Genomic DNA, 14991 nt, shown 5'->3' on the forward strand with positions numbered 1-14991 from the left:
GCATTTTCTATACACCATAAAATGTTGAAAATATTTTGACTCTTTTTGAGCTGTTTACGGACATTGTCAGTTTTCAATTTTTTTAGTTTTTTTTCTATAAATATCAATAAATTTTTATTTGTTGGGTAAAAAAGCGTGAACATTTAATATAAGGCTCCTGATATATCGCTCTAATAGCAGTTGAAAAATATAAAAAATACATAGGCACAATTTTTTTTTATAAGCATTTAAAGTTCAAATTTTGACAACATTTATCAAATTTATAATTTATTAATTATTTTGTAGTTAAAAATTTATAAATTTTTAACTTTTATGGCTAAGGATTGAAAATTTAAAACAAGGCTCCACGTAAATAGGTTATATATAAATTACTTTATTCACAATAATATCATCAAATATACTTGGTAAAATCATATGCTGACTGACCGTTTTCGCTCAGAATCGTTTTTCTTATACAATGATATTATATCATTGAATTCAAATTTAACACCATCCATTACAGTGACCCACTTGTAACCTACTGTACAGCAGAGCGACATCCACTTATCCACCTTTTTTTTTTTAATTTCTACTAACTTCAACTTATGAGGAATGTTGTAGGTACCTACTACAACATTTCCAAGTATTTTGTATTTTTGACCGAGCGAAAAATATTGTATCGACAATATCTAAACTAAAACTTAGAAAACTCTAAATTTTCTCATAATATGCTAAAAAATAGCTCAAAATGAGTCGCAACATTAATTTTATCTTTATATGGTTATTATTTTTAGTTACAATAAAATACAAAATCTATTTTTCAAAAACTGGTTTTGCGTAAAAATTTAAGTATTTCCATTGTTGGTTCGTTTTTCTCATCGCTATAGAAAACTATTGGGAATTTTTACTTTTACAACATTAAAAAATTATTATATTATTTGTTATAATTTCAAATGTTTTTTCACGGTGTGCTTTTTTTCTTGTGTGCATTTGTTTTGCGTATGAAGTATGTCTACATTAATTATTCCACAAATAATTATTCATGATTACATAATAAACTGTCTTGCTATGCTTGATGTATCTATTCTCCAAATTTTTGTTTCATATAGTATCGTGAATAATAATTGATGGAAAAATTAATAAATGAAACAAAAATTTCGAGAATAGATATATCTAAAACAAGTTTATTATGTATAACTATATTATCAAGAGTAGTAAGTTTTCGTGGGCAGACCGCAGAAGGCAGTAGATATGTGACAAAAAATAGTATGTGTAGATCGGTTGGGAAGGCAATTTCTCGACTTGGGCTATCCAAGTCAAAAAAATCACTTTGAAAGGTACCAGCTACTGAGGTGACATAACACTAGTCCCCGGTATCAAAAATTGGAATTCTGGACATTCTTATAAATAACGATAAAGTTTATGTGGTTTCATATTGTTACAAAACATTACAAAATCTTGAAAAGTTTTGTACAAAAATTCCAAACTAGGGGTGCTAGTGATGAATCTACAAATGCAGCGATACCACACATTGTTTATGATTATAATATAAATACTTGTAAAACAACAATCAATTAAGATCAGGAAATAAAGTATTTTACTAGTTTTATTAATCATCATAATATTATGTTAAATTGAAATTAAATCACAACCTTAAATACATTTGAAATATAGAAAAAAAAAATTAAATAATTACGAAAATAAAAACAGTAAATTAAAAATGTTTAAATAAAAACCGTACTGAGAGTTTGGAGTGTTTCCTGTACAAAATATTATTTTATGGCACAACACAGCATAAAAAAAAGAAAATAAACAAAATTGAATTAAAAAAAGTTATGTACACATTTTTGTTAAATAAATGCATTACATTAAAATGTCAAGCAAACACGTAAACAACAACTCTAAACACTAAAAAAATTGCACACGGGACCTGTGAATTTATTTGATGATGATATTAATCATCAAGTGCTTTATAATTTCTAACATTTTTCTTTATTTGTTTGTTTTGAGCAATGGAAAGACAGAAAAAAATTATTTTGAGATTATGGTAACATTTTTTCTTTCTTTTTTTTCATTTAGTGCTGTTTATTTAGTTATTATGTTAAATATAAATATACATAAATATATACATAATTATATATTTATATATAAATATATAGAAAAAAATTGTGAATTTAAAATGTTGTTGATATTATTTTTAAAACATGTACATTAAGTCTACAAAAAAAAAACAAATACAAATTAACAAATACAAATGTTTTAAATTATTTTTAACTCTATTTACAAAATTATTTTTGATGTCGAGTTTCAAATGTTCCTAAAAATAGTCATAACCAATAAAGACATAGTACATTTTATTACCATTACAATTAAAGCTTAAGTGTTACTTGGAAATAATTTATACACAAAACGGCCTTAACTAATACACAATAATTGTCTAGAATGATAAAAAAAAGAGATAATATATATGAAAAAAAATATATGTATAATAAATATATTGCACAATTTATAAAAAGTACACACGCTAATATTAATTACATTTAATAAATTATATCAATATCTGTATTTATAATTATATTTTACATTGAAATTAATAATTAAAATACGAAAAAAAAAATACAAATTAAATCCTAGTTTTGTTAATTTATTAACAGACTCGATAGTTTAATACCATAATTTAGTTTTAAGCCTAATGGTAGGTAATGTTAGGTAATCTGATTTGAGTAATAAAAAAAAAATTACCTATTAAGAATGAGGTCAGCCAGCCAATTGTTTTGTTTAAATTTGAATGGCTTATTAATAACATGAAATGATAAATCACATTATTTTGCAGTCAAAAATGTTTATCCAAAATGATACACGAGTTAGAAATAATAAATTGGACAATATATTAGGTTGTACGTTTTATTAAGATTTAAAACGAAAAGTTTTTTTGTTAAGTAGAAGAACAAAAGGAATGAATACATTTATACTTAAGGTTACATAATAAACCATATTGTTAATTGGTTCATATACCATCAAGTATTATTTACTAGCAATTAAAAATCCTAATATGATACATACACTTTTTTTTACTTATTATGAAGTACTTAAAATGCCTTCTTATTTTTTAATTCACCATTAAAGTGTGTGATTCAATAGGTGCTGCTGAGTCATACAATGTATCTGTGTCCTGTGTTGGTTCGCCTTGTAACTGACATTGGTTATTTAAAGTGCCAGCTCCACAATCACAAAAGAATCTATAATACAGAGGTTTTGTAGTAATTTAATCAAATAATAGTGGTTCTGTCTTAAAATATAATATACTATAAAAATACAGTTTTTTATTAAAACATTTCTAAACCCTTATTGCTGATTTGAAAATATTAATAACCCAAATAAAATATTTTCTATTCAATATATTCATATTATGTATACTTGACATACCTGTCATGCCTTATGAATTCAACATCATGTCCAGCATGGCATGTTTTTATACAATTTACACAAATTGCATTTCTATCAGTCGTGTTGCATGTCTGACAACGGTAAAAATCATGCATAGGAAATGAAGTGTAAGAGGATATTTTATACAAACATTGACCATTAGCTACAGCCTTTTCTACAGCATCTTGATTACTAAAAATTTTATTGCCTAAAAATATTCAATAAGTATCAATTCTTTAAAACATAAATTATATCTCATAAATAAATTACTTACATCTAACAATAGGTTGTACACCGCTGGCTAAGCAAAGCCCACCAAAACGGTTATTAAATATTTGATTACTATCTAAGGTGGCTGTTGCATTGTTAGTAATTTCAACACCAGCAGCTAAGCCATCAAAAATTCTATTGCGCCTTAATGTAGGATGGCTTTGAGTCGAAATTAAAACACCAGCTTGAGCATTTCTAAATATTTCATTTTCTTCTAAATTACCTAAAAACATATTTTAACTTATTAATGGAGGTTCACATAAAAAAATCAAAAGAAATAGAGAAATTTAATACTATTTTAGTTTATGTACAATTTTGTACAGAAAATAAAATAACATTAAATTTCTAAATTTTTAAACTTATTTTTTTTTTTGGTAATTACTTATTAAATAATATTAAAGAATATTAGTATTAGTAACTACTATTATTGGATCAAGGTGCTTTAATTCATAGACTAATATAAGAATGACTGGAAACCAACCAGTAAGTGGGTGAGTGGTTAATATGGATGGAGTCAGTGAAATCATATTTGAGCAACAATATCAAACTCAAGTTTAACATTAATGCAATGTTGTCAACCTTGAACTAATATACCACTATTGTACTATAATTATTTCAACAAAAACTATACAAGTGGAAAAAATATATATAAAACTTCATAAGACACATTTTATGAGCAGTTATAATGATTATATTTAATTAAATCAGCTATAGTTGGATAGTCCAGATGGGCTGTGCCCAGGTGGGAGAACGATGGGGCAAGTGTCTTAGGGTACCACAACATTTGGGGCACCAAAGCTCTGAAAGCAATTTTTAAGGTTTAAATATGTATGTTGAATTATCGAATAGGGGTACATAATGATATGTAACACGTCACTACTATTGTTTAATGATTCAGTTCTCGACCATACTATTATAATATATGATATAAATGCTATTCTCCGGTATTCATTATTTTAATTTGTGATTTAAATTAAAAAACTGTATAAATATTTTTGAGGATGAAAATATATATTACTTTAATATGATAAAATAGGCAAATATATAGGCTAACACAATTATTTTTGAACATTCCACATTTTACATCAATATAAAATAACAAGTATCTTACCTTTCCCACCATTGAATATACAAATTCCACCATCTCTACCATCATAGATCTTATTTCGTTTAAGTGTTGGGTTAGAATCTGTTTTTATCCAAACACCAGCCATCGCATTATCAAATATTTCATTTTGTTCCAAAACTCCTAATCCACCATTGTACACTAAAACTCCACCATTTTGACCTCCCCAGATTTTATTACCTTTAATGATTGGATTACTACCAGTTCTAAAAAAAAAATATACACACATATATTATTTATTTATAAACCAAATACGTACCTAACCTATTAAATACAATTAATAAAACAAATTTTGACAAAATTTTTTTAACTTTAAAGGATTATAATAAAATGTTATGAGTATGTATTTTTGATATTTTTTAATTAGCATAGGTATGAATAAATTATGAGAAACCTTGTATTAAATAATCAAGGTTTTTAACAGATTGAAAATGTCTAATGCCTAAACAGTGTAACGAAAATATCTGATAAATAAAAAATTGATACAAGTTAAACGTATAAAAAAAATTATGAAAATTATATGGATAATGAATGATTTAAAATTTACTTATGTCTGAAAATTACCAAAAATAAGATTAAAAAAAGTTAAGATGATTCAAATAACTACCTAATTTTACAAAAAAATATTAATATTTTAAAAAATTTTAAAATATAAACTACAAGACTTAAACAAATCTTAAACATCAATATTTTTTATTAAAATAAGATTAACAATTTGATTTTTTTAATTTTTCAAAAAAAGATTTAGTAAAATTTATAATTATTTATTTTCAGTCCTAAAAAAATTGGTATACCGTACTTGTAGTACAAGCATCTATAAACTATACACAAAAAATGTTTTTAAATATTGATTAGAACAAAAGTTATTTGTCAGACCTTTCTATTACACATTGTACATAGCTCAAAAAGAATCAAAATATGATGAAAACTATACCATGTATGGAAAATGACAATATAAACATTTGTTTTTGAATTATAGGTAACAAAAACAAAATCAATTTTGACAAAAATTGGTTACAGTAGAATGGTGTAACCTTAATTTCGTGGGGCAACTTTGATACAATCATAGTTTTATTTACCAGAGTACCATGATTTAATTTTTTTTTCATAACGTGGGGTTACTTTGATATAACATTAAGAAATACAAGTATCAAAGTTGCCAACTATGTTGTGTAACTTTGATCTTTGATAGCATATTAAAAAGATTAAATCTCATAAGATGACATTAGAATTTTAAAAATTTTAACACTAAAAAATTGATCATAACTAGCCGTAACTAAGATTAAACTTTGAGAGTTTTATCGTTAATACTACAGAAGTCATTCATAAAATAAAAAATAAAATTGCCATAAAACAGTAAAAAATTATCAAAATAACCCCATTTTACAGTAAGCAAAAAAATTCCCTAATTTTATTTTAATTTTTTAATTTTTGTTTTTCGGTTATTATTTAAATTACTAAGGTAGTTTACTTTTGAAATAGTATCGACTACAGAAGTATCAACTAAATACAATTTGTTACCAGTAATCAAGTTAAATACCGAAGCTTTTTTACTGTTCCAAATGGTGATGACACAAAAATTTAAAAATTTAAAAAAACACATTGTAAAATCAATACATTCAATACTTAGAATATTAAAATATGAATTTACACAGGTATGACATACCAAATTTTTGCTTTCCAATTTCAATAGTGTACTGTCAGTTATGATATTAGAGTGAATTGACCTATTATCAAAGTTTTAAGTAAGAACATTATCTGTGTTCTCTCATTTTTTTACAATATTAAAATTTTTAAGTGAATTATTAGCATGTTAAAATATTAATATTTTACATACTCATGTCTCATAGGAATTCCACTTAAGATTAAAACATGTCTTAAATAAAACGAGAGAGCATGGTGATGATGTTCTTATTTAAAGGTTTGATAATAGGTCAATTCACTCTAATATCATAACTGACAGCACACTTTTGAAACTGGCGAGTGAAATTTTGGTATGTCATATGTATAAGACAGAATCAACAAAATGCGAGTACCCCGTCTTTTTAAGTTAGGTTAGGTTAGGTTAGGTTCAAATGTTGTTTAATATGTTTACAAAAAAAAAAATATTACTCACCTTATTTGAACACCAGAATATAAGTGATTAAAAATGTCATTGTCTTCAAGTTTTCCATGTCCATTATCATAGAAATATACGCCCACTTGTTTACCAGAATGTATTCGGTTACGGCGCAAAACTGGAGTACTACCAGTAGTGATCCAAACACCAGCTAATGTGTTGGCATATACTTCATTTTCTTCAACAAGCCCTGCACCCTTCTCGTGTACATATATTCCACCATGCTGACCATGATGAATTTTGTTATGCCTAACAATTGGGTCACTGTTTGTACGAATTTGAATACCAGCTAATGCATTTCCTGAAAAAATATATATTAATATATTAATATTTATATGATCCTAACTGAATTACCCGGCATTGCCCGGAATAAAATTGTTGACTGTTCAACTCCTTATGAGTATAACTCGCTGTGAAAGCAAAGTCTTTTAAAATGTAAATGATATTATATTATAATTTATAGCCATCCCAACCAGCGTTGTTTGTGAGATTCGCTTGTGATTATGCGAGCAGTATATTATCATGTAGGCATCTACCTACGGTAAATTGCAGACCCCGTAAGTATATAGTTTAACTTCAAAGAATCAAAGTTATACCAGGTTTGTTGTTTTTACTTAATTCAACCTACGGTGGATTGAATACAATCTGGTTGTTATTCATTCCAGAAAAAAATATCAATTAATACAAAATCCTAATCCAACCGTACTAAAATCCGATAAAACCCAAACATTTGTATCTATAGATAAAGAAGTACTCACTATAAAAAAAAAAACAATGTAAAAACAATTCGAAAAATTGGTCGAACGAATCCGGGTTCGAACTAGAGACATTCTGTAACTAACATTCATACTAAAATACTGTTTGAGCACCTCCTCAGGTTAGGATCTACCGTGTCCAATTGTGAATCTAAATTATCCCAGGAACCACTCAAACAACACACAAAAGAATGTCATCAAAATCGGTTCAGCCGTTTAGGAATGCATAAGGACATCCAGACAGATAGACAAACGTTAATTTTTATAAATTATGAATATTTTTGTACCAACCATATATATTGTTATGTTCAATCAGTCCTCTGCCTTCACCAAATATATATACTCCACCTTGATGTCCATTATATATATCATTACGCCGTATTGTTGGATTGCTGTTCGAAGTAATCCAAACACCAGCAAAATTGTTACTATGAATTCTATTATCAATAAACTGGCCAAGACCATTTTCATGAACATAGATTCCACCTGTCTGACCGTGATGAATCTCGCACTGCACAACAGATGGATTGGCTCCAGCTTTGACTTCAAAACCAGCAATACGGTTATTGTGAATATCATTGGCTTCAAAAAATCCCTAAACATAAAACAGAAATTGTAAGAATTGCAAACTCAGAATAAGTTAAATAGAATCTTATATTTTTAAAATTAATAATTACCAATCCATTATCAAATGTAAATATGCCCACATCTCTTCCATGGTGTATATGGTTGCGACGCATCACTGGATTTGCATGGTTTTTAACCCAAACACCAGCTAAAGCATTTCTACAAATTTCATTGTCTTCAAATGTTCCTTGAGCATGATCAGTAACATATATACCAACATTTTCACAGTCGCTAACATCACAATGGTGAATCCTAGGATTTGCACCAGCTCCACTAACACATACAGCAGCTCCTACAACTGAGGAGCTTCTGATAATACAATGATCAATTGTAGGTGAACAATTTTCGCCAACTTCCAAACAAAAATGTTTATGGTGTGGTACAGTTGAAGTAACATTTGGAGTAAATTTTAATGTGACATGTCCCAAATAGGCACTTTTGGCACCCTCAACAAACATTACAGTTGATTCAGTTTCTCTTTCAAGAATTACTGCATCAGCAACCACACCGGGGGCAGCTCCAATTAATGTTATATCTGAATCTATCACCAAAAATTCTCCTCGATAAGTACCAGGATGTAAAAATATTTTTGCTCCACCATTTAAATGTTCATCGGCATGATCTAAACCGGCTTGAATTGTTTCAAAATGTGGCATTCTCCTAACTGGGTCTTTGGCAGTACCATTATAATGTGGTCGTACATGTAAACAACGTTTTTTTAGTTGCCTAAAACTTTCTTTCCATGGATTATGGTGTTCACTTTCTTCAAATGGAATAAAATCAAAGCGACTATTTTCTGTATGAAACAGTGGTGTATCATACTCAAATACACTTTGATACAATCTTTTCCATAGATTATTATCATTAGCTATTGCTTGAAATCGTTTACAGACTTGAGCTATTCTACATAGATCTTGTTCATATAAGTAACTGAATATTGTCAACATGACCTCATCTGGCAGTTCACATTGTAAATAATGGGCGGCCGAGTTCGAATCTGAAATGTAATCAAATGTATTTTTTAAATTTTATTTAAATATTTATACCTATAAATGGTTGATTATGGAAATTCACTAAGAACTAAATATAACAGTAAGAAATGAAAAATAAGGAAAGAACAACAATTTAAGAATCAGCCCATTAAATAAATAAATACAGTATATTATAGTGTGAATTTAATATAAGCATTTTGGTGGTAACTGGTAGGTATACATTTATATTAAGGGAGCTAACGTAAGTATATCATTAGTTAGGAACTTTATTTAGACCATGTTTAATAATAACTTATAATATTCATTTTAAAATAATTAGGTATTGAAGCAAAAATTTTTCATTTTCAAATAAAAGAAACTTGAAGGAATATAAGTAGACGTGTATTATATAAAATAAATATAATTGTTTATAGAAAAGGGAAATGCAAGTGGGTTTCAATAATGGAAATATTTTAAGTTAATTTATTTTATAGTAGCATATAATTAAAATACTTGCTTTGGACCTTCTCCAACTTCAAGCCTAATCTATATAAATAATACAGATAGTTATATTTGTTTGTTGGCTACTGTGTGTCAGGATGCCCTCCTTCACAAAGAGTGTAAGAATGATATCTGTTATCTTATTTTAAAATGAAATAGGTAACTGATTTTAAGAAATAGGTACCAGAAGAACAATTTTATTTTTTATTTTTGGTAATGGTTAATAATTTAGTGCACCAAATTTTTTGAACTCATTAAAATTATGTTTTATAAAAAGTAAATTATCATATAGTATTACTGTTACTTATAAACGAGATTATTTTCCTGCATTGATTATTAGATGCTTAGATCCAACATTTCAGATAAGTCAATAGATAGAGTGAAATACGATCTGGAAAAGCAGCATATTATGAAACGGGATAGTCAACATCAACAATAAGCTTTATTTATTTTTATTAAGTCAATGGCAAGTTAAGACGTGCCATATAACAATGTGAAGTTTATTTATCACAATAGGTTTGTGATAAATAACATTAAATTAATTTAAATTTTAAATTCTAAATCTTAAATGAATCTTAATTTTTAAAATTTAATTGTGATGTCTATACAAATTTAAAATTAATAAAAAATATTTGGTAAATGGACATTTTTGTATTTGGCCAAATTTTTTTCTGGCAATTTTTGTATATGGACGTAATTACTTGAAAAACTTTTTTATTCTACGTATTCTACGTTTTTACCGACTGCCATACAAATATACACTACAACATTACATGTACCTATACCATAATCACGTCTGTTGTGCAGACAATTATCTCTAAATATCCAGAGTCTAGACAATGTTTAATATTTTACTTATTTGTCTCAATAGATTTTTACATTTTTTGAATTTCCTGTTAATTTGTAAAAAATATTTTGTTATTGATTATTAAATTAATTTAATCTATTAATCCATATAATATTCTATGATATCATGAAAAATCATCGTTAACCTACGAGTAAAAATAGATAACTAACATTGTGAAGATGTGTTAATACATGAATACAAAAATGCACGTGAATATGTATAGGTACACGTGAAACAAGGAGCCCTAATCATAACACATGAAATTCATAATTTTTCTTTATTAGTGTAATAAATGTACCTACCTAACAAATAATAGCAAAAGTATATATTATAAATATTATAAATGCTTAATTTGCGTTGTGATATTAAATTTGAAAGAAAAAATTTCAGACCTAACCTACGCTAATATATTTTTGTTTACTACCTATTAAAAAATTTGAAAAACTACTTCTTTAAAATAGGTACAAACTAGACTTATTTCTAATTACACTTAATAAAAATGATAAATTGAAATTTTTTGATTGTTCCTTTTCTTAAAAGGGTTCATTGTACACATAATACTTATGTATAATTTTATTTAATATTTTCTAAAAAAATAAGGATCTACCTAAATTGATATAATGTTGTTAATATAATTATCTTGTACGTAATTTACCTATTAAAGTGTGAAATAATATTAAATTAATATAAAACTATAGATATAAATACAAGAAACAATGATACAATATTGCAAAACAGTAAAATTACCACATAATTAAGTTTAATATAAATTAATCACTTACTGTCAGAGCTAGTAATTGTACAAGAAGTATTTCGCCTGAGCCGTTTACGGGCAGGCTGAGATAAAGGTGGTGTAGCAGCTGACTGTAACACCGATGCAGTAGCTGATGCTGTAGGTGATGTAGGACGAGTAGCAGTTGGGTGAACTGGTGCTGTAGCATTAAATCCAGCTGTACTAGCATCATGTAAGTGTAAAGGTGATTTTCGACCACGTAAATCATAAGGTGGCACATGTTGGAAACTACTAGTACTGGTACTAGCGCCGCCTGGAGTTGCATAGCTACCACTTGCAGCAACTAAAGGTTCACATGTTACACCAGCTTCAACAACTCCACCTAAACAATAATAAAAAATTTATTATATTAGGTAAATATATTTAAAATCAATTACCTAAAGAAAAAAAATTCTTTTGATTTTGAATTTTTTGTGATAAATAATAATTAGGTAAGTAATAGGTTATTGGAATACAGTACTACCTACCCTGGTACCTAAATTCAAAAGCCTAAAAGTGTCAGGTATACAATTTTAAAATAGGTAGCTATATAAACATAATAAGTGTCATAACTGAAGAGTAGTTTAAACTCGAGTTTTAATGAGGTAAAGATATTTTTAAAGAAATTAGTGAGAAAGTCAGTGTCAAACAATAAATAAAAAATGATAGGTAAGTGCCTAGGTACACTTATTTATTCTTATTTATTCAATATTAAGAAAAAACCGATTACCTACCTAACTTCATATTTTTAAAAAAATCTAATTAAAATGGGTATTAACACTAATAACAAACATAGTATAACTAGGTATGTTTGTAGTTATTTTAATCAACTAAAATTTAAAAATTGATTTTTATGACACACTATTTAACAAATTAAAACATAAATATTATAAATGTAGTCATTGAGGTAACCATGTAATATCATTACAATCAAGGTTACAATTTACAAGACGATTTAAAAGTAATAACCTTTTTAGAGTAAATGTTTCATATTGTACAAGTACCTAGATAGGTACCCCAGGTTCCAATTTTTTCATTAAATAGACGTATTTAATTTTAACGCTTCAATGATTTAAATGAATTTAATGTTTCAAGGCCCTGGCCCACGAACAAGTAATTTATAATGGGTATAGCTCTGATTTCTTTTTCTTTATTAAATCTCCTTGAAATAATATAACAAGTAAATGTATGGATATAAAAAATAATATTCATTATTTAAAACAAGGTCCATAAAATTAACACTGATACCTATTTGAGAAAAAATAATAGTTAGTTAATAGTATTTTTATATAATTTTGTTATTATTTATAGGTAGTTGATAAAAGTTTAACTAAAATTAATGAACCATAACAATATTTTTGAAACACACAATAAGTAAGTACATACCTAACCTGGTTATTACCATTTACCTACCTACTAATTTAATTATTTATCATAAAGTATTAATGGTTATACCAGATAGGTAGGAATAAACAGAGGAATAATGGTCCAAACCGAGGTCCAAACAGACAATCAAATTTTCCGACTGGTCACTAGTCAAACACTTAGCCCGAGCTAACAAATCATGGTGAACTGACCATTCAGCGAAAAACGTCTGTTTACTAAAATCTAACTCTACAACTATATAAAAAAAACTGTATAGCATTGAAGGCCATCAAAATCCAGTCTTCTGTTAGGACCCTAAACAATTATTATATTAGGTATATTACCTACATAGGTAATAAAATGGTATAAAATAATAAAATTGAGAAAACATAATATGTTAACATGTAGGTATCTTTCGAGGTATCTTAATAATATCTGAACGTAGTAAACTACCCTGTAAACTATTTAAGAGATAATGGTAACAGACAAGTTATTAAATAAGAAGGTAATTCTGTACGAGGCCTACAATAAATATTACAAGGTTATGACTGATAATCCAGTAAATAAGGTACAAACAAACAGCGGCCAACAAACCTATCTTGCGACGATTGATACGGCAGGGTCATTCGCCAGAGCAAAGGCATTGGTGACGGACCATGCAATCTTAGGAAAGCCCAGGTCCTAACTACCCATTTCTCTGCAGGTAGTAATTAATTTCCCCCTCCTCTTTTTCCGTTCATGGCACAGCACTAGTGCCCACCCGAGTGCCATACCGATTGCCCGCGGGGGTCCCCACGACACCAAGCACCCCCGAAAAACTTGACCTAAAATCCCGTGGTCGGCGGCGCGAGACTACCATTGCCGTGTGGTGCCCAAGCGGCGGAACGCAGAAGACCCCGCGCGGGGCCTTGTTTATCGATTCGGAAAGTCGTACGCACACGCAAACGCAACACATTTTACCTTGAAAGCAATCGCTTCTCGCTGGGCTGTCGCACGCGGCTCATTGTCATGGGGGCACCTCCAAGGGTCTCTCCCCCCCCCACCATTTTCCAGAAGAAAACGGGAAACCGTTGGCGTAGCGGTAAACTATAGGTACCTACCTAGATACCTAAGTACTCACCGGAATTCGACGTCCTAGACGGTATGGGCAGACGGTTGGAGCCTTTTCTCCTCGTCCTCCGCGTATAAGAACGAGTCGAGCTGAACGATGCGCTCGGCATTCTCTTCGAAGAAGTTTTTCGTACAATTTTTAAAACGCGTCGCGTACGGTCGGACGACAAAATTATATTTAAAACAAAACGACTAAGACGGTTTAACGGGTAAAAAAATTATCACAAAAATGATTGATTATTACTTATTATTATTATTATTATTATTGCACGCGAACGCGAATACCTACGAAGGATACATACGGACACCGCGCGCGCACACGTACACAATTTTATTTATAAATATAGACGTCAGACGCACACACGCACACACTGGCTTCTGTGGGCCGCCACTCTAAACCTACTCTAGACTATAGATTAACAATAATATTATTTATTAGAATATTAAAGTATTATTATTATTTTTTATAAAATTTATATTACGTTGCGTACGTGTGTGTAATATTTGTGTGTGTATACGCGAACGCGGCGGCGGCGACAACGGCGACGACGACGACGACGCTCTCACACACACACACAGTCACTGTAGTCACTAGTCTGTAGCTCACACGCACATAATATTATACACACCACAACTCGGCTCTCCCGCACGCACACAATCTCGCACACGAACGCACCAACGAGCACACGGGCGCACGCACACGCTCTCGCGGTTCGGGTCGGCGGCGAAACAAAAGAAAGGAGGCACAAGGCAGCTGCTGCTGCTGGTCATGAACGACGACGACGGCAGCGGTGAAGTCGCACAGGCATTTTTTCTTCTCTCTCGGCAAACGTCTCTCTCTCTCTCACTCACTCTCACACGCTCTCCCTCCAACACTTTCTCACTCACTCAAAGTGTGTCTCTCTCTGTCTATTGCACGCACGCACCGTAGCGCCACACAAAGTCTCCCCGCCGCGCCCCTCACTGACCACCACCGAATCGCTGCTGCTACTACAACAGTACTACACTACTACTACAATTACTACAATAAAATACTACTACCACCACTACCACCCCTCTCTCAACGGTGAGTACCGCGCGGCCCCGCGAGCACTCACCCACTCATAGTCGGCGAAGGCGGCGA

At 29.7% G+C, this 14991-nt stretch overlaps 1 protein-coding gene across 1 annotated transcript; it reads right to left on the minus strand.

Moving 5' to 3' along the window:
• Window positions 1-1567: 1567 nt before the first annotated feature.
• Window positions 1568-14973, minus strand: LOC132945801 (F-box only protein 11). The gene is made up of 9 exons (XM_061015566.1): window positions 13879-14973; window positions 11404-11736; window positions 8353-9299; window positions 7967-8270; window positions 6918-7221; window positions 4787-5007; window positions 3680-3898; window positions 3406-3613; window positions 1568-3218 (listed from the first exon to the last, which is right to left on the minus strand). Exons 1-9 carry the CDS (start codon window positions 13976-13978, stop codon window positions 3089-3091), a joined length of 2766 nt encoding a protein of 921 aa, XP_060871549.1. The 5' UTR covers window positions 13979-14973; the 3' UTR covers window positions 1568-3088.
• Between the last annotated feature and the right edge of the window lie 18 nt (window positions 14974-14991).

This window comes from Metopolophium dirhodum, chromosome 5 (assembly GCF_019925205.1).
Source record: "Metopolophium dirhodum isolate CAU chromosome 5, ASM1992520v1, whole genome shotgun sequence".
Taxonomy (NCBI): Eukaryota; Metazoa; Arthropoda; class Insecta; order Hemiptera; family Aphididae; genus Metopolophium; species Metopolophium dirhodum.